A 22,068-nucleotide genomic window follows, 5' to 3' on the forward strand; every position below is an offset into this window, starting at 1 on the left:
GACAATGTTGCATATGATTCAAACTCAGACTGGATTACTTCTAAACTCCTATATTTGATAGTCGTACAAAATACTCTGTTAAGCCAAGTGAGTTGCCTATGATTTCACAGTTTGGTTAAACAGTTAAGCAGGCAAGAGGGTATTTGGTCCCAAGTTTAGTAGTCATACTCTGCAATTCAGTCACTGGCTGGTATCCATTTTCTCTCCAGATTATCCCCAAAGATACAATGGTTGATGCATTATTTTTCAGGAGCTAATTTAGTACACTGCGCTCAGTATTTCTGGCTAACAAAATACTTATTGTATCAGATGAATTTTACAATTACAACTATGTTGTTACTTTGCTTACATCTCAAAAGCCCAAATTGCACAATAAATTAATGCTTGGAACAGACAAGACAGTCCAAAAAATACAATGCTTAAAATGTATATGTGTTGCTCTCTCTTGTGCAAAGGATTAGGAATGCCGATTATTCTATTTTAAGGTCAAGCCTAAGCAGCGCACATGCGATGTCTGCAAGGCCTGCTGTACTCGATAGAGGACGTAGCCCCCGCGTGCTGCCATCACATTCGTTCGATGCAGTGTTGCTCTACTTTGCTGCTTCTTAAATGATTCAAGCAGCGATGTCACGACGGTTTTTTGAACAAGAGTACCGCTCAAGTACAGTCTCTTCTGCTTCCATTATTCATGTGTTGTTTCGGAACTGTATGTTCATGTATGGTGACAGCGCCTTCCTTTTATTCCGCAAAGGGGTGACCCACCCAACTTCATCTTTTTAATGACTTTCAACATACTTTGACTGTCAGCGTGCCGCTTGTTTCAAGAGCACTGCGCTTTATCTTTTACCTGTTGCTTCAGCGCTACATTTATTTATTCATTTATTTATACCATTTGTAGAGCGCACTAATACCAGCCGGTGTCCTGGCGCTAAGATGGTAGCTCCCTAAGTTTCTGGCTGCTGATCAAGGTCGAAAAAAGCCAAGTTTTCAGTTTCTTTCGGAAGGTCAAAAGGTTAGCACTTTGCTTTAAGGCCAAAGGAAGGGCATTCCAGGCCACCGCTGCCCCTCTGGCAAAGCTTCGCCCCCCCCAGCGCACCTTCCTGATACGAGCAGTCTTGATCAGTCCCAGGTTAGCCGACCTTAGTTGTCTTTCTGGCGTGTGCCATTGGAACAGCTGCTGGAGAAACTTTGGGCCTATTCCATGGACTGCTTTGTATACAATGCAGAGGGACTTGAACCTGATCCGTTTCTGCACAGGGAGCCAGTGCAGTTTATCCAACTCCCTGGAGACGGATGCAAACTTCAGCAGGCCGACGATAAGACGCGCAGCTGCGTTTTGTAAAACCTGCAGCTTATTAAGCAGCCCTTGTTGAGCCTCCAGAAGCAGGCTGTTACAATAATCAAGGCGGGAAAGCACAAGGGCTGACACCACCGTCTTTCTACTCCCAGCTGGTAGAAAAGGGAGGATCTTCCTGATAATTTTCAAGGTCCAGTGAATGGATGAGGAAAGCGCCTTTACTTGGGGTTTGTAGGAGAGTTGGTTGTCTATAATCACTCCTAAGTTCTTCACCTTCGTAGCTGGGGAAGGAGGGGATCCCATGTCTTCCAGCCACCACTCCGGACCCCAAAGGTTGGAGTTAGACCCAAAAAGTAGCACCTCCGTTTTAGAGGAGTTCAGCTTTAAACAGCTTTTCTCCATCCAGATGCTGACTACCTTCATGCAATCCTGAAACCTGGCGGCCACGCCTGGATTATTCCCCGGATGCAATGATACCACAATCTGTGTATCATCCGCATACGATGTTAACTCGAACCCGTAGGATCGGATCACCGGGGCCAGAGAGGAGACATAAAGGTTAAATAGTGTGGGGCTTAGGGAGGATCCCTGAGGGACCCCTATTGGGAGTTCAAAAGGTTTAGACTCGAAATCTCCCATTGCCACCACCTGAACCCTGTTTCTCAGAAAGGCTTTTTAGGATATTCAGTGCTCTCCCCTGAATCCTACAGTCCTCTAAAGGGTCCACCAACACGTTGTGATGGACCGTATCGAAGGCTGCAGATAAATCGAGGAGGACCAGCACCGCTTGGCCTCCTGCATCCAGAGCCTTCCTGACCTCCTCCGTGGATTTAATCAGGGCGGTCTCAGTACTGTGGCCTTCCCTGAACCCATGCTGAGCAGAGTCCACGCCCTGTGATGAACGCAGAAAGGCACACAGCTGGAGGTTCATGGCTTTTTCAACTAGTTTAGCAGGGAGCGGCAGCCTAGCAATGGGCCTGTAACTATTTGGATCAGTGATATCCAATGAGGGCTTCTTGAGCAGGGGAAAAATGGAGGCCCGTTTCCAACATGTGGGAAAGTCACCCACGTTGAACATCTGGTTAAACAGAGTAGCTAGGGAGTCAGCGATTGGAAGGGCTGCCAGCTTAGCTACTGATGCTGGGCAGGGGTCAAGGGGGGAACCTGATTTGGTTGAGTACATCAGGCTGAGAATGTCTGCCGAGCAAACTGGCTCAAACGCCACAAATTTATTTTCCTGCGGGATACTCGCTAGGATCCTGTGTGAGCCATCAAGTAGGCTTGCGGTTACCTGAGGCTCAAGAGAGGTGAAGATAGCTTGCACCTTGTTGAGAAAGAACTCCGCTAGAGACTCACATAGCTCCAGACTTGGAGGAACGATCACTGGCTTAGGAGTACCCAGGCCCGCAACTGTGTCAAAGAGCTCCCTAGATGAATTCTTTGCCTTCTCAATCCAATCAATGAAATAAGCACTCTTAGCCTGCCTTATGAGATCTTTGTACACCCTTTGGGAAGCTTTCAGTTTGACCATGTCTATATCATTGTAATTGGAGCGCCAAATGCGTTCCAATTTCTTGCAGACAATTTTGGCATCTCTAAGTTCATCCGTAAGCCATGGGGCTGACGGGGCCGCTCTCATCGGGCGACACACTTTCGGCGGGGCTAAGGTACAACAGGCCTGATCGATCCATTCTGTGTACCTAACAGCTGCTCTGTTCACATCAATTGGCAGCACTGTCCTGGAAGACACCAAAAGCTCCTCAAGAGCCTTGCCATCAAGTTTTTTCCAGGGCCTACAAGTCATAACGGTATTCCTACCCTGCGTTGACTTACGCACTGGGGGGCTAGAGATGTTAAACAACACAAAGGCGTGGTCTGACCAGGCCATGGGTTCGGACTTTACAAAATTTAGATCCGAGTTAGTTGTAAAGATCCCATATAGCGTGTGCCCAGTCAGGTGCGTCGCTCCTTTGACCCTCTGAGAAAGTCCTGCCCCGTGCATTGCGTCAGAAAGTGTGAGCGTATCCAGATCAGAGGTTCCCTCTAGATGAAAATTGAAATCACCCAGGGCCGTGAAAGAGTTAGCGCACAAAGCTTCCTCTGGATATCGCTAATCTCTTCAAGAAACTGGGCCTTTGGCCCCAGGGGTCTATAGAGAAGACAGCCTTTGAGGGACGGATGGCTAGATAGCAAGAGCTTAAACCCCAAGGCTTCGCATGTTTTATAAGCCTTAGGCTGAAAGGACCCTTGGATGGAGGCCTGATAGATGATAGCCAGGCCCCCTCCCCTTTTCCCTAGCCTATCTGAGACAAAGTTCAGATAGTTGGGTGGGGTAGCTTTTATTAAACCTGGCCCTGAAGCTGCATCGGTCCAAGTCTCTGTGATAAAGGCAATCTTTACATTCCTATCCTGTATCAACTCTGCACACTCCACACTGTGTTTTACCAGGGATCTTGCGTTGATCAGGAGGCAGCTCGTATTATGCTCCCCCCGCACCTCTTTCACAGTAAAGGTCTTGAGTGGTGACCGGACCCGATCCCATATGAACACCGGGAGAGGAAGGAGACATGATGTACACCGACGTGGGCTTGTCTGGCCTTCCATGTCTGGCCTAAGAGTAGTGCAGCCCACTTTATCCCAACCCGGATTTAACTTCAACAGTTGATCTCGACTAAATGCCCGTCTTGGCGGAGCTCCAGAAGGCTGTGGACCAGGAGTCGTGGCGCTAGACGCGGATCCGGCGCGGACGGGCGCGGACGGGCGCAGACGGGCTTGCCTTTGGCGCGCCTTCGGTGCTGTTTATGATTTTGATCATAAACAGGGAGGTAATATGCGTGGCTTCAATAATGTGCCTGGAGCTGCTGTTTAACAGAGACATTAAAGCATTGCGCCTCTGATACTGCATTCAATAGAAAACAGTGCAGGAACAAAATCCTTTAGTAGGCTGCATTAAAGGTGCAGTGCCTTATGTGTCTAATAGAGGTCCCTTTAGAACTCCAGATGGACACCTAGTAAATAGCCTTTGGTAATGCAGCCCTTTCCTTGCTCTGTGGATTTTCTTGTATTGCTTATGCTACTGCTGAGATATTTTTTTCACAAAAAAACATAACTAAGAAACATTGTCATTTGCAACACCAATAGCTCTAACTTTCAGTAATGCGAGACTGATTGCATTGTAAGTGCTTGTTAATACATATAAACCAAGCACCATCTTTTCAGGCTACACCACATAGCCCCATTGATACTAAAACCAGAGTAAGATATAAAGGGCCAGATGTACAAATATCTTGTTGCAAAATACTAGTAACAATTGGTAACCAGTATTTTTTGTGACCAGTACATAATTTTCTGAAATGCTTTATGTATAAATACCTTTTCTGAATGGGTTACCACCCCAGGTTGGGGGCTGGTAACTTTTCATTGGTTTACGTCTGCTATTGGGGTCCAAAATCATTGATACAAATGGATAGGAATTGCTATTTGAAAGGGGCTCCTACAACACGCCCATTGAAAACAGCGAATCCATTTACATTTGTAAACACATTTTTAAGAATTGGAAAAACATTTACAAATTCTTTATGTTGGTTTAGTACACTGCAAAAAAGTTTTTGCACTCACAAATTGGAGTGTTTGTGACCACAAAAATGCTTTGCACATTTGCGAATTATGGATAGGGCGCACTTTCCCTGTTTGCACCACAGTGCACCTTAAAACAGGTGCGCCCGTCGCAAACAGCGAAAGTGCGCCTAGTTATATTGAATGCGCTGCCCCCAGGCCTGCTGCGAACACGTGCTGCCCTGGGGGCCGCCCAATCAATTGACAATCAGAGTGACTTTGAAGCAGCTGCTCCGTGTTACACTGTACACTGCACTTTTAAGAGGGATGAGAAATCCCCTTGCAGGCAGGTGCAGTGAGTGACTGCACCTGCCTGCAAGGGGATGTCCGGAGGGATCCATGGAACGCCCCTTTTCCCCCCTCCAGACGGCTGCCAGTAGGGGGCGCACTGACAGCTTTTGCCCATTTCCTCACTTGCATGGGGCCATGCAAATTAGGGAAGGCCCTCTGGCGATAGTACTGGAGGCATATATGCACTAGCGCAACCTATATTACAAAAGGTCTTCTGCATTACCAAAGTGCCCCGAGGGCGGCAAAGTGAGTGCTAATGCCCATGGCGCCCCCGTGGCACTTTCGTACTATGGCCCATGGTCTAAAATCCGGTAGGTGCTGCAGCCCCTTCTCTGTCATCCACTTGCAGGGTTAACTGTGTGCTCAGTGACTACCAAACGTCAACTCTAAATGAGAAGAGTTGTGGGAGAAACTTTATAGAAACTGCTGCTAATTTGTTCATCAGGTAGATAAAGTTTATATTTGTCTGCCAACAAAAATCTCATTTTTCCAAACTAGAATGTTTGGAACTCGATCAGGAGTGGCCCAGGAGAGGGCGACAAGAGGGTGAAAAAGAAGAGTTATATAGGTGTGAATGAGTAAAGGTATGAATGTATGACTGAGGGTATGACTACGTGCACAACTCAATCAATGAGTAACTGATTACATGGAAATAGAATTAGCGCAGGGAGGAATTAATGAGTTTATGGAGTAAGGGCTGAATGAGTGTAGCTGATGAATAGGTGCATAAATGGATGAATTTGTGAAAGCGCGCAAAAAAACATGAAAATGGGTTATACCAATATCACAGGTTAAGGTTATTACGACAATGTTTGTAATAATGTTATATAAATTACAAATTACCAATTGTATGCCATTGCCAGAATTACCTCAGCGATGGGCAACATCAGGCCAAGATAGCTCAAAATACATCACAAGTTAATTTAATGCCATTGCAAGCACTACACGGGTTTGGAAACCATGATGCTAAGAATGTCCATAACCTGTCAAGGATTACCACGATTATGCATGCATGCTCGGAGTAACGCCATCAATCACTAATCCTTAATGCATGTTCAGATATACACCATTACTCATCGATCTTGTGTTTACATCTGCCCTATAACTTAGTAATTCTTAGTATATGTTCAGATTTACACCATCACTCATTCATGTAATGTAGAATGCATGTTTCATTGTGCTCATTTTATTTAGCATTCTTAGCACCATAACGTTTTGATCCGAAATGTTGACCGGGGCATTTAAGAAGGTACATAGGCCTAAGTGGAGTTGTTTACATATGAAGTCAATATAACAGATTTGTCGTACTGAAATACGCCAATGTCTGGGTGTAGTTAGCTAGGACAACACAAAGGACAAGAATATTTTAAACTAAGGGGCAGATTTATGAAGGCCTTGCGTCGTCGGTGCATAATTTTTAACATGGGAAAAAGTGACGCACCGGCGGCGCAAGGCCTTCATAAATCTGCCCCTAAGTATCTAAGATCTAGGGCTCCATACCTTATAAATGCATACAGTGACAGGCTGTTATCCAGTTACTTTCTCATGTCTCAGTCCAGCAGTCAAAGCCCAAGTGACATATACTAGGTCGTACCAATGGAATGGGCCTAGTAGGTAGTAGGCAAGCTAGTTCAAAGCAGCAAATAATGACTAAGGGAGGTACGAAAACTGATATTAGTGGATCAAGAATTGCACAATGGCATGCATATAGCTAGGGGTTGTCCAAGATTGCTTGTCTGTTTGTTGATTTAAATACTCATATTGTAAAAGTGTAAAGTGCCTAGTTTTGGCATTTAGCTTTCCTAGTTTATTTATTTAGGAGTTTTATATAGCGCTGGCAGGACCCGAGGGTATCAGAGCGCTTTACAGCAGCACATTATTACAACATGATAACAAGGTATGGCAACTCAGTGAATGTTAAAACAACAAAGTAACTAGATAAACAGCTCAAGTAGGTCAGACCAAGTCACCTCTGTGGTTCAGTATAGGTTAGGGGAAGTTATGGCGGGATTTTCAAGAAGCGATGAAGGTGGAGACGTAGTCTCATTGGGGAATATTATCAAGGGGGTTTATCTCAGCTTTTTTGGCTTTAAAAGCCAAGAAAGCGGAGATAAAATTATCTCCCTATTACCTAGCTGTCGCTAACACCAGTTAGCGACAGCTAGTAGGAGATAGCGACCATCTTGGGCCCCGCTTTGCATGTCAGTGAAATTTATCACTAATGACATGCAAAGTGGGCGTGCCCAGATGTTAGCGACTGGATACAGTCGCTAACATCGCTATCTCCTACTACCAAGCTAACACCTGCCCCTGAGCAGTTCTTAGCCATGTTATCCAATGGTAGGTGGATAACATGGCTAAGAGCATTAGCTCGGTAATGCATGAATATCGCTGACTTTTCAGCGATATTCATGCATTTCGGCCGATTTTTATCGCTTAGGAGATAAACCTTGATAATAGCAAGGTTCCTAAGCGATAAAAATCGCCGCAGCTCGGCGATAAAAATATTGCCGCTAAGCCAACATAGCGATAATTATCGCTAGTTGTTGGTAATATGCCCCATTGGGTGGTGGGTGATTCGTTAGTTGAGATGCCGATTAATTAGGAGATAATTTAACTGCCTCTTGAAGCAAGGGAAAGAGGGGTTTGTCCTAATATGTATCGGTATGGAGTTCAATATTTATGAGGGTTCTGAGGTTTTTTGTTTGTCCTGCCCTTTTGAGCTTTGAGACGAGGTATGTTGGTTTTCCGGTGTGTAGGGCTTTTGTGGGTAAGACAGGCTGTTTTGAAGCTACAGCGCGCTTCTGTCGAGAGCCATCTCAGACCTTTCAGGGCTGGGGAGATGTGGTCGAATTTTTTGATTAGTGTGACCATTCTGGCTGCTGCATTGAGAGTGGTTCTGATGGACGCAAGGTGGGATTTGGCAGCGCCTGTGAGGGAGGCATTTTAGATGTCTAGTCTCGACAGTACCAGTTGGTGGCAACAGATTTAAATAGTGATGGGCCTGTGAAGGTTAAATAGATTTCTACTCCAACATCTTGAACCCTGGCACAGATAGGTACTTAGAAGTCTCAGCCGCATGGTCACATTGGCACTATCAGTCATCAATGGATCTAGTACCTGCTCAAATTTGTCTCATTACTCATCACTAATTAGAGCACGTTAAAATCCAAACCATCACTACCTTATTCTCATTACATACACAAATACATTTTCACTACCGTTTGGTTATATATTGATTTATAGATTTTAATGGACAATGCATGTTACCATTTAATTATTTCAGAATACTATGCAAAAAATGGCAACATAGAGTGTGAAGGGGAGAGTAGAGTCAGATTAGATAATGCAGATGTCCATGGCTGATATTCTGTGACTGTGGCCCCTGATATGTCCAAAGCTCAGTAACAAAAGTATTCTAAATATTTCTATTTTCAGGAGGTTCCTGAACTGCTCCTGATTGTGCTCAGACCTTAAGGTAAAGTTGAGGGCATTTCAAAGTATAGGACCGAGCACTACCAGAGAAGTGCCTCTGCGTTTCATCCTCCTGAATGAACATTGATGGGACAAGTCGGCTGAAGATACACTGAGGTTCCGGGCAGGAATTCGATGTGGGGGTACATTCTAGAGATGTTGTAAGACTCTGTACAGTGAGATTTATGAATAGTGCAGAGAATCTTGAATTTGATTCTGACTTTGACTCAAAGTCAGTGCTGTGCTTTACGGGTAGACTTGACGTTGTCACCTTTGAGGACTAGAGGACATGTTCTGGCTCTATGGTTCTTTACCTTGATAAGAATCAGTGCATGTGACCAAATATTCAGAAATTTTCATTGCAAATTTAGACCTTAGCCAACATGTGTTCATCCTTACTGAAAGTTCAGATTTACACAGGCATTCATGAATCCTAAATGTATGTTTGGATTATCCTATTACCTCCCAACGTCATCTGCATCAGATGCCTCTGAACTCTACACACAGAGGCCCACTGCTGCTGCACTGCTCAGGACATGTCCTTTTATGTTGAAAGTGTGCACACAAACTGCCTGAGGCACTGCACTCACTTCAAAGGAGGAAGTTTCTTCAAGGCGCTGCTCCTGCCCAAAAGGCATGACAGGCAGACAGAGTGCTCTGTAATGCCACACTAAATATGTTTGCCTTTCATATTAGCAACTAATGCATAATGCAGTAAATGATCTTAAATTTTGTGTTCATACTGGAAGGGTGATAAACCCAATGTATCTCATCACCTTTAACGCAGAGAAGCATCGTAAACATACGACTATGGGTAGGATTCTGTCTGGTGAAGCAAAAGCATACATACCCACAGCATCAGCACCAAGGCGGTTCAATAAACGGCTCTCCGCGATGGTCTCAAAGCAGGGCCCACCAACACTACAGTATACACCTTCATGCAGTTCAGCAGAGTATCCCAGGTCTCTGCATATGGCCATGGCCACTTTTCTCAGGTCGCGGTCATAGGCATCTGACATCGGGAGAAACCGAGGGCCAAACCTACATTCATAAACATCTGGTGATTATTACCTGAGCATAATAAACTGACTGAAAGGGCAAGGGGAAGAAGACAAAACAACATGTTCGGAAATGGAGGGGATAGGAGTGAGGACTAGGAGGAAGGCAGGGTAGAAGAAGTATACAGAGGTTAGTGTATGAAGTGAGGTTTAAGGGCGTGCAAGAGCAAAGGAACACGTCGAGGAAAATAAGGGAAGGTTGCAGAGAAGAAGGCATGAAGAGTGGAGAGGTGAGGGAGGACCAAAGAAGGATCAAAGAGGGTGGGGCCCAAAAAAGGGACGCAAAAGAAGGAGCCAAAGAAGGAATAGAAAAGAAAGTGGTAGTCAAAGGTGGGGCCACAGAAGCAGGAACAGCTGGGACCAAAGACCGAGATGGGCCAAACAAGGAATGGGAAATGGGACCAATAAAAGTAGAAGTGGATGAATCAGTGAAGGAGCCAAAGAAGGGGCGGGTGTACCAAAGAAGAAGTATGGTAGTAAAGAAGGGGGTCACAGAAGATATGGGTGTCAAAGAAGGAGTGGTTGGGGACGAAGGAGTGAAGAAAGATGCCAAAGTAGCAGGAAAAGTCGAACAGAGATGTAGCTAGAAGCCACAGATGGAATGGGGAGAGACAAAAGGGAAGTGGAGATGGGAGCCAAAGGGGGAGTATGTAAAGGGGCCAAAGAGGGATCGGAGAGCGGAGTCAAGAGGGACACTCAGACAGAATGGGGAGGGGGGGGCGAAAGAGCAGGCGGGAATGGGCCCAAGTGAAAGTATAGGGTGTCAGTGGGGGAATGCGGTTAAGTAAGTTGGGTGGCAGTCAGTGGGGTCAGGAAAGGGTCAATGAAGCAGAGGAGGGATAGGCCGCGGAAAGCTGAAAGGGGGAGGTCGTCAAGGCAATGGAGGCGATACAGTGGAAGATAGATGCCTGTGTCATGAGGTTTTGTGGGGAAGAGTAAAGGCAAGAAGAGGTGCAGAAAAGCAACATATAGGAGGGGATCTCAGGAAATTTTAGAAAGAGCGAGATGACAGTGGAAAGGCACAGGTGAAGAGACAGGAGGAGCAAAATGCCAAGGGTAAGGAAGAAGAAAGGCTATCTGAGGTGAAGTGGAGAATCAGACAAGTAGAGCTGGTGAAAGTAGGAAGAGGAAATGGTTGGATAGGTGACATGGGCTTTGAGAGAAGCAGAGGGGAGTTGGAGTTCAGGGGGTAAGTGGAGTAGATGGTGAGGGGAAGGGGAAAGAAGGAAAGGATAATGGAAGTGAGAAGGTGGTAGAGAAGGGCCAGTAGAAGGAGGTAGTTTGGACAGAGGTAAAGAGAAAGGGTGGGAGGAAAGTAGCACTAAGAGAGGATGGACATTAAAAGGGAAAACGAAAACAGACTCAGAAAATGAGTGATAGACAGCAAATATGATGCAGGTAAAGACCTCCTGCTAGGAAAGTTGGTATTCTCACCGATCTTCGTTGGGGCCCATCAGCGGGCTCTGCCCAGCAAACCCCAGCAGGTTGATGTGGTCCTTGATCACCATCATATGACCCACTCTGTAGTTCTCGTTGAGGCCTCCAGCTGCATTGGTCACAATGAGTGTCTGCACACCTATGAGGTGGAACACCCTGACTGGGAAAGTCACCTAAGAGCAGAAGAGAGGCAATTAGGAGTCGTCAAGAGCAACAGCTTGAACATAACTGAGTAGGTTACAAAATGTGTTGTCCGTGGTTTGACAGGGCTTAGGATGCAAATTGTACCTCAGGGGTAGACGTAACTGAGGAAGTGTATGGTTGAATTAAACATAATTGAAGAAGTTACAACATTTGCAGTGGGGTTACAAGATGACTGTGTTGATCAGAGAATGTGCCATCATGATTCTAGAACCAACAGTGGAAGGAAAAGCAGTTTCATCATAGAGTCCTGCACTGTGTGGGGGTGATGATAAAAGGTCAGATGCAAGTAAACATAACCAGGCCAAATGAGTCAAGAACATCATAGGAGAACAGGACGCAGTGGCAACCAAACCAATCATACTGGAGAACTATGCCTTTCTGTCTGTAGGAAGAAAGATCTTTTGAAAAATAACATAATAAAGTGAGGTATTTGTCTGTCGCTACAAAAATTAAGTGGTATCCCTTAAAAGTCAGCTGTGACGGGCTAATACGTTTAACAGCAGAGTTTCTAGACTAAACAACAAAGACAATTTCACATTTCTCAGGGGAGTGGGGAAATGAATTCAAATTCAAGATTAAACAAAAATATCTAAGCCTGGAGCCCAAGTCAAGCTTGGAGTTTTCAGAGATTACTTTCAATATTTGTTCTATTGCATTTTTAAATCAAAGAAGTGTTATTTATGAGAGTTAGGGGACTTTGTGACCTCATTCAAGAGTCGCGATTCCATTTGTATTATTTCACTGATTTTACAAAGAGACGATTAAATACCACACGATCATACAAATAAGATATAAAGAACTATTTACAGAATACATTTATTATTTTTATGTTTACATCATGTTCAAAGTACTCAGATAATTGCTACTGGATTTGTTGGTGGAGAGGTGGGTGTCTTGATGGTGGGTGTATCATGTTGGGCCGCAAGTGGACTACCTGGCGTGGATGATTTACAATACACAATGTTGGCCCTAGTGCTTTGTTTCCTGTGTATCTGTTTCAGGCCCTATAGACCTGGAAACTAGATCCTATTGGGTTATAAATTATACCATAAGGGTCAGTAAGATGCAGGCTCAACACTCACGCAGTGTTGTAATGCTTCTCTGCAGGTCCCCAATCTCTGGCCATGCTGGCTAAGGCCACTATCGTTTCTTTGGTTAGTTCTTCTTAGCTCGGCTGCATGACATTTGTGACTTCTGAGCGACTCATTTTCTTCTCATACAGGAAGTACAGCTTCCTCTTTTCGAAGGTATTATACAGCAACAGGGCTTCTAAAGAGTCTTGCCCTGGTAGGAACTGGAAACCAGCAGTCTTTTGTTCCTGGCAAATCCATTTATGGACTGGTGCAGAGAGTCTCTTCAGACAAAGAACAACTACTGGCTGAAAAAAAGCTGTCTATGTTCTGCTTTGTGAACACTGACAAACGTTGGGAGCAACCACGGCACAAAGGCAGGTAACAGACCATGATGCATGTTTTTGTTAAGGTGAACCTGGGATAGTGGTAATATGAAAATAATACAGCAAATAATAAATGTGCAGAATTAACGTGTAAGCTAAATGAAAAAAAATGCATTAAAATGCATAAAAATGTAGAATGCAATCATATTTATTTGTACTATGCCTCAAATGGTTAAAGTAATGCTGCTTGAAAGGCTATCTTGAATAGAAATGCTAAAACACGCATTAAATGTGTATTTCTTGACTTCTCCATCTGCATGGTTTTTTTCATAATAAATAATGGTGTAGAGTCAAAATATCGAGTTTTTAATTTCGACTAGACATAATATCGAGTAAAAAATATAGAATGGACATAATATCGACTAGACATAATATAGACTACCAAAATAGCGACTAGAAAATTTTAATATCGAATAGAATGGACATAATATCGAATCAAAAATATAGAATGGACATATTATCGACTAGACATAATATCGAATTTTGGGTAAGTTAATATTAATTTTTATTTTTTCTGTAATATAAATCTGTAGCGGGTTGTGGGTTTATAGGGGAATAGGGTGGGAAGTAATTTAATTATAATTAATTAAATATTTTATTTTATTTATTGTTATTTATTTAGAATTAATTGTTAATTAATTATTAATTAGTAATTAATTAAAATGTAATTGGTAATTAATTTTAATTGATTAATTGTTAAATATTTTAATTTTAGTAATTTATTTTCTGTAGCGGGTTGTGGGTTTATAGGGGAATAGGGTGGGAAGTAATTTAATTATAATTATTTAAATATGTTAATTAATTAATTGATTGGTATTTAGTTTAAATAAATTGTCAATTAATTTTTAATTGGTAATTAATAAATTGTTAATTGATAATTACATTTTATTATTTGATTAATTGATAATTATGTGAATAATATTATTTTATTTTTAGTAGCGGGTTGTGGGTTTATAGGGGAATAGGGTGGGAAGTAATTGAATATAATTAATTAAAAATGATAAATAATTAATTGGTATTTATTTTAAATAAATTGTTAATCAATTTTTAATTGGTAATTAATTGATTATTAAGAGGTAATTAAAATGTATTAATTGTTTAATTTATAATTATGTGATTTATATTAATTTATTTTCACTAGAGTGGGTACATTAACATTTACCCCTTCGCTATCCAACGCTTTCCCTACTGTTGAACTCTCTGGAGTGGGAATAGTAATTTTTACCCCTACGCTATCCAACACTTTCCCTACTGTTGCACTTGCTGGAGTTGGAATAGTAATTTTTACCCCTACGGGATCCAATGCTTTCACTACTGTTGCACTCGCTGGAGTGGGAATAGTATTTTTTACCACTACGCTATCCAACGCTTTCCCTACTGTTGCACTCTTTGGAGTGGGAATAGCAATTTTTACCCCAACGCTATCCAACGCTTTCCCTACTGTTGCACTCTCTGGAGTGGGAATAGTCATTTTTACCCCTACGCTATCCAACGCTTTCCCTACTGTTGCACTCACTGGAGTGGGAATAGTAATTTTTACACTTACGCTATCCAACGCTTTCCCTACTGTTGCACTCGCTTGAGTGGGAATAGTAATTTTTACCACTACGCTATCCAACGCTTTCCCTACTGTTGCACTCGCTGGAGTGGGAATAGTAACTTTTACCCCTACGCTATCCAACGCTTTCCCTACTGTTGCACTCTTTGGAGTGGGAATAGTAATTTTTACCCCTACGCTATACAACGCTTTCCCTACTGTTGCATTCGCTGGAGTGGGAATAGTAATTTTTACCCCTACGCTATCCAACACTTTCCCTACTGTTGCACTTGCTGGAGTTGGAATAGTAATTTTTACCCCTACGGGATCCAATGCTTTCACTACTGTTGCACTCGCTGGAGTGGGAATAGTCATTTTTACCACTACGCTATCCAACGCTTTCCCTACTGTTGCACTCTTTGGAGTGGGAATAGCAATTTTTACCCCTACGCTATCCAACGCTTTCCCTACTGTTGCACTCTCTGGAGTGGGAATAGTAATTTTTTCCCCTACGCTATCCAACGCTTTCCCTACTGTTGCACTCACTGGAGTGGGAATAGTAATTATTACACTTACGCTATCCAACGCTTTCCCTACTGTTGCATTCGCTTGAGTGGGAATAGTAATTATTACCCCTACGGTATGCAACGCTTTCCCTACTATTGCACTCTCTGGAGTGGGAATAGTAATTTTTACCCCTACGCTATCCAACACTTTCCCTACTGTTGCACTTGCTGGAGTTGGAATAGTAATTTAAACCCCTACGCTATCCAACGCTTTCCCTAATGTTGCACTTGCTGGAGTTGGAATAGTAATTGTTACCCCTACTGTATCCAACGCTTTCCCTACTGTTGCACTCGCTGGAGTGGGAATAGTAACTTTTACCCCTACGCTATCCAACGCTTTCCCTACTGTTGCACTCTTTGGAGTGGGAATAGTAATTTTTACCCCTACGCTATCCAACGCTTTCCCTACTGTTGCACTCGCTGGAGTGGGAATAGTAATTTTTACCCCTACGCTATCCAACGCTTTTCCTACTGTTGCACTCGCTGGAGAGGGAATAGTAATTTTTACCCCTACGCTATCCAACGCTTTCCCTACTGTTGCACTCGCTGGAGTTGGAATAGTAATTTTTACCCCTACGCTATCCAATGCTTTCCCTACTGTTGCACTCTTTGGAGTGGGAATAGTAATTTTTACCCCACGCTATCCTATGGTAAAAATATTGTATATGTTTTGTAAATAATATGTATATATGTATTTATGTATTTAAAATATATATAGTTTTTTTAGTTACATTAATTATTTCTCAATTTTATGTTTATTTACGTATTTTAAATATGTTTAAATTAATTTAATTTATTATTATATTACTTTTAATTTACTTTTAAGACATTTAAAAAAATCGATATTTTGACAGTCTATATTTTTTACACTCAATATTTTGGAGTCGATATTTTTGTACTTACCTGTTTGAAGATAGGAAGTCGATATTTTTGCAGTCGATATTTTTACTTCTATATTTTGTCTTCTCGATATTTTGTCTGTCGATGTTGTGTCAGTGATCCTAAATAATACCTTCATAAAATGTTTTCGTATATTTCCGCAGAATTGTTCTACTTACACAAAGATCACTGTTAACAAATGTTTAGACATTAGTCTTTTGATGGGTTAAAGAAGAGTTTATATATGAAGATGCAGCATTTATGAAGAATATTAACGGATGTTAAGCTAAATGTTTCCTTTTTGTCATTTTAGTGTTTCAACTTCTACGTAGACCATTTTTAAGAAACTTGATATATTAGAAGGTTAGAAATGTAGTTTAAACATGAGTAAGTAGACCTGAATGGGAACATTTTACACATGAACTTAGAATCTGTATACCTTACTACAAATCTAACAGTTTTGTCTGTGGACTATTGTACTCTTGTGAGAAGAAGAGGAGTGATCTTGTTCCCATGAAAGAACTGAACACTGATTGGCTGACTGGAGACTGAAGAAGCAACATGTTGCAAAGCTTCAGAATGTGACGTCTATAATAGTGCGTATTCATAGAGCAGACATAGACACTCTTTACCACTCTTTTCCGGACACTTGTCCAGCCTCATTTCACCTAGAACCAAACCTAAAGCCACTTGCTCTGAGGAAATCTGCTGAGTTTCTAGAACCTCTCATTATGCGAAGTTCTGCTTTGAATTATATTAATCTATGAGCTGACTTTAATGCTAAAGCTTCATGCTTTTCTCACTCTATCGAACAAGAGCTTGTGATGGGTTCTGACTGACTCCATTTTTAACCGATGCTTGGAAAAGGGATTAATTCCTTCATGGAACATGCTTTAATGCATTTATCATATGATCTGATTGGCTAATATAGATTTTTCACATCTGTTCATATGTCGATGATTGAGATTAATAAGAATTAACTAGTGGTCTAATAAAGATGGTTTACTAAAAGATTTGAGCAATAAAACTGTTTAACTCATACCATTTTCTCAATATTGACTGAAAACTGATTAGTGAATGTTATTATAATTTATGTCATGTTCAGCTCTCCTCTTCTCTAAAACAATGTCAATGATCCATCACCCTAGACAAAATACAAGCGTCGGGGGGTGGTATCTCTGATGCTGGTAAACCATGACTTTATATCCCCTGTTTCCACTTCAGAAAATAATTCTCATTCGGAGTTCTGTGAACTAATATGTAATATCCAGCACAATGCAGCTAGGAAGGGAAGGGATCTCAGGTACAGTCTTAGGTCAAAACTGGCTGACAGGGCAACAGGATGTTCTGAACCCACTGGAGACATACATGGTTTTAGGCAGAATGTCTAGCACAATATACATATAGGGTGACTGGTCCATAGGGAATAGTCCCACTGAGCAAAATGCCACACTCGCACAACACTCACGTAAAAAGCCACAAACACAGTACACAGCACTGAGATCATAAGAGGGAAAGAAAGGACCACAGGCATTAATATGTTTTACATGGGCGAGTCCCTAAGGACCAGATTTATTGGTAAAACCTTAAATCAATAGCCATACCATGTTAACCAACCTATAGTCAGCTGTCTGGTTTGGTAAAGACAACATGGGGACATTCAGAAAGCTGACCTAGAAATGCATTCCATCCATTGCTCAGTGGTTTGTAACTCACATTTTCTGGTTTTCTATTTGTTGGCATTATTTGCTTTAGCTTGAGTTTGACCCTCCCTTTGAGCAAATATTGTTTACTGTATACTTCCAAGAGCTCTAAACATTTGTTGTGCATTCAAAGACAGAGGTCAAATGTCAAGCTCTAGCTTCCTGAGGGAGCTTGATGTTTGCTTCAGACTGAAGAGTTAGAGAATGTATGTGACAATCATGCTGAGTATCCATGCTAGAGGAGAGGGTGTATGATGTTTTTTTTAGCACATAAAAAAAGAGTTGTGCTGATGTTTCAAAATATATCAGAATTAATACAAATGAAGGTCTTTTTTTGTAATTCTGAAATGTAGTGGAAAGAAATATTTGAATACGATCACAGCACATCAAAACATGAGGTGATGACATTTGCACACCTGTTAAACTGTATTTTGGTGTGAATGCAATGGTCATTTCAATTGAAAATGTGTTGTCCGTAATGGCAGTTTGCTACCACACCATACATACTCCACACTATGCCACTCCACTCTATGCCTTCCCACTCCACGCCCATGCCACTCCATTGTATGACACTCAACTTGAAGATTTATCCTCTGCCACAAATTATTGTTCTTCTTTTTATTGTAACCTACATGTACAAATGTATTGAGATATTTGGGGAAATAAGGTAAATGTTGATGTGGCAATACATCTTTTAGGAAAATAAGGGTGTCAATTTAATTAAGGTCCTTTTATAATTGATTTTAAACTGTCAAAGTTTGTTTTATTGAAAACAAAAAATAAAATTTGATACACATGTAATCTATGGTCGTCACATTGGAAATTCTTTATAAATTGTTATAATTTTGTTGTATGATTAAGTCAATACTAGCTAAACTGTCCTTTGCCTAGGAATATATTTTCTGTTGTACTCCACTCTACATGCCATTCCACTCTACACCCTTCCACTCTAACACACTTTCGACACGGCACACCACTTGACTCTACAGCAACTCCCCTTTGCATTCCATTCAATCCCTCAGTGTCTCAGGTGCCCTAGTAAGGGCACTCTCCAAACCAGTGGTCCAAGATATGCCTTGCTAGATAAGTGACCTCTGAAGCATTATGCACCATCCCCCCATCACTAAATAGTAATCCAGCTGACAATGTGCCCTGCAAGAGCAAGACAGGACTGCACCTCCAGGTTGTGCTCCCTCCAAACATTGTGCAGCCCCAATACAGAGAAAGAACCTTCCAACTACCCATCAAGTACACAGTTAAAATTCCCGGCCAATTTCAAGTCCACTTCCAGGTAAGGTGTCATGGCGCCCTCAACCGCCCCAACGAATCTTGCATCATCCACATTAGGTACATAAAAATTTGTGACACATAGGTCTCTTCCAATCCAGGGACACAAACAGGACTACAAATCGTCCATCCACATTTACGCCCTTTGCTAAACGGCACAGCTGGTGCCGATCACATCAGAGCCCCTCTGGAAAAACCGGCATTTGAAGTTGCATAAACTTGGTCCCGCCACCTCCATTTCAGATAACCATTACAGTCACTACACACATGTTCCTGAAAGAGTGCTACTCTTACCTGCGAGGAAGGTATATACCCTGAGGCCCTTAGCCACCTGTCCCTGACAACGCACATTCAATGCAAGAACTTCCACTTGGTATCCATCTGGTCTCTGGTGGCGCCCCTCCCCACATTGTCAGTATCAAGTGGCTTCCCCCACCTGAATACCACATCATCACATGTGCTTCAGCACAGTGGAGCAAATTTTTTTCACTTAACTATTTCCAGAACAATATTAACTTCCCCTGAGACTCTCACCTACCATCAGGCAGTGAACCCAAAGAAGCACAGCCTGCAACCAGCAGATCAGCAACCAACATCCACAGTCCCATCCACCCCAGCGAAGCTGAATTCTCGGCTTCCCCACATGCACCTTGCAGAGAGAAAATTAGGCCCCAGGAGTGATCGCCTCCATCCATGGTCTCAGCCGGCCTGTAAGTCAGATGGGCACCCATCTGTATTCCACCCCCACGGAGTCCAGCAGCACCGCATGTCCAATATTTAGCTAGCTGACATAGATTGCACCACTCCTACCACAATTACTCATGAATGACAGCAAATGCCCAATGAAGCAGCGCCCGCATCTCAGGCTTCCGCTCCCACTGGTTACTCATCCACTTTGTAGGGATCCATGCACCCTTTGTCCGTAGTATTAGGCAATCCATTTAGTTTACTCCTACGGGGGATCCCTGATCTGTACTGTCACTCAGAGAGTCTTGGTCGCACGCATGACACAAAAAGGAGTACATGGTTTCAGGAACGCAGTCTGATTCCAGCCAGAGTCCCACCGGGCAGATCACAATCCTCACCTGTAGTGTTCTGCTTGGCTCCACAGAGCCGACAGAATGCCTCCTCAGCCGCGCAGATTTCGTATTGGGGTCCCAAGTAGGGCGGTTGTTTGCAGCTGACTGCAGGGGTGCCAGTATACCCAGTGTGTCCACCCAGTCTCCTGCCTCCCCAGGTGTGTAGAAAAGAAAGCCTTGCCTTTTTATTGAGGCACCATATTATATTATATTATATTGCTATCTATTGTCCCCGCCTCTTAATCCGCCATTCTCATATCTATTGTAATTAAAAATGTCTTTGGACTATGCTGGAAGATATTAACTTTCCCTAATCTGGAGCATTCTGTTTACATCTGTTGAAGCATGTAGGACTTAGGTATACAATGAAACAAAAACCCAGTTAATTGATTTCATAAGCAAAAGCATTCCCCTACTCATACTTTAGATTTATATCAATGTAAGAATTACAACAAAAGTTCACAATTATACATAGCCGCCAAGTTTCCCAGGTCAATCCATTAATAGTTAGGTCAGTTGTAGAATTCTGGGACTTGTAGTCTTATATACTAGGACTGCAAGTCCTAGAAAGAAAAACTAGGACTGGGTTCACTAGTCAAGCATATACCTGGGAAACTTGGCAGCTATGGTGCGCATCAAAAGGTAGAGTTGAGACAAAACTATAAGTTCCAGGACGCAATGGATTGTAAAACAAAGTACAGAGCTGAAAACCTCTGTGTGCCCATTAACATTAAGTCATCTGGCAACGTAACACATAGCTGCCAAGTTATCCAAGTCCTTGCATGACTTGATAGGCAAGTCCTGGTTATTTCATGGAATTCTGGGACTTGCATGCTGTCCTAGATTATATAAGCCTATTAGTCCCAGATTTATGTGGGACTTGCCTAACTAGTCATGCATGGACCTGGGAAATCTGGCAGCTATGTCAAGTTGCCGTACATGAGGGCCAGAGGGGCTACGATCACACCTTGCAAGATGAGGAGCTTCAGTGGGAAGATCACCGCAAGATATGTGATAGCAAGTGAAATATGTATTCCCATTGTGCCCAGATTGAAGAAGTGTTGGTAAAGGCAAAAAGGTCTGGTGTGTTGAAAAGGTTGTGTAATTATATGTAATATGTTTGGATATAGAAACAGAAAAAACCCATTGTGTTGGATCAGTCCAGTCATTCTATACAACAGCAACTGGTATTCAAGAATTTGTAGTTTTGCTTTTGATTCCGTAACTTCGTGTTGAAAAATCCCAGAATCTAACGTACTGCCCCTTCAACAGAATAGTGCATTTCTGCAGATACGTGCTGAGACTCTTCAACTGGAGAAGTAGCCCTGGTGATAAAGAGGGACTGAAAGCTGCTCTTTGTATGTATATGCACTGGGGCAGCTCCTCTGCCAAGGTGGAGGAGCTTTGCCCCACTACCTTTCAGCATGGTAAAAAAGGAAAAATAAGATGGTAATGCAATGTTATTATCATTTTATTTTTCTGTGCGGAGACAGTTTTGTGGGGCGAGGTTAGGCATTTAGGGGGACCAAAGTTTCCCTGCAACAGGTATATACCCTCTTTGTCGAGGGACGCCTGGCTGCCAAGATTACATCAACTACCTCTGGAGGGGGATCCAAGCCACTTATTCTCCATGCATGAATGTGAGATTGTGAAGGATGTGGTGAAGAATCAGACCTTTCCGCTGCAACAGCAAATCCTCCCATAGGAGTAGACTGATCAGAGGACAGATGCTGATAAGAAGTTTTAGATACCATACTCTCTGCACAGTCTGGAGGCACTAGGATGATGGATAAGTTCTGATCTTCTTGAGAACTCGGGCTGGAGCACTATTGGCAGAAAGGAGTCCTGAGTTCCAGTTGAGGCAGAATGCATCTCCAAGTGAGAGATGACTTGAAAGCTCAAATGCCCAGAAGTGCTGGCATTGTATGCCACCTCTGGGTGTAACTGGCACTCTTGATCCACTGGGTCCAGATGGCTAAGTTTGTCCGCCATGGCATTCAATGAGCCCGCCAGGTGGTTCACCACCAGGAAGAATCCTTGGACAGTCCAGCCATTTACAGTGGTGCAAGGCTCCTGGCATATGGTCAGATACCTCACCCCACCTTGTTTGATGCAGTAGCACATGACGGTTGTGTTGTCTGTGGGCACCTGTACCAGCCACCTTTTGATGGACGGCAGGAAGTCT

General features: G+C 42.7%; 1 protein-coding gene across 1 annotated transcript in view; it reads right to left on the reverse strand.

The window, feature by feature from the left end:
* The window catches only part of LOC144755654 (purine nucleoside phosphorylase-like), a 141,172-nt gene that overhangs the window by 67,616 nt on the left and 51,488 nt on the right, over positions 1-22,068 (reverse strand). Inside the window, exons 4-5 of the mRNA XM_078644813.1 lie at positions 11,170-11,345; positions 9,528-9,718 (exon numbers count right to left, since the gene is read on the reverse strand). Coding sequence (XP_078500939.1) covers positions 9,528-9,718; positions 11,170-11,345 — 367 coding nt within the window. The remainder of the gene's footprint in view (positions 1-9,527; positions 9,719-11,169; positions 11,346-22,068) is intronic.

The sequence above is a fragment of the Lissotriton helveticus genome, chromosome 5_1 (genome assembly GCF_964261635.1).
Source record: "Lissotriton helveticus chromosome 5_1, aLisHel1.1, whole genome shotgun sequence".
Taxonomy (NCBI): Eukaryota; Metazoa; Chordata; class Amphibia; order Caudata; family Salamandridae; genus Lissotriton; species Lissotriton helveticus.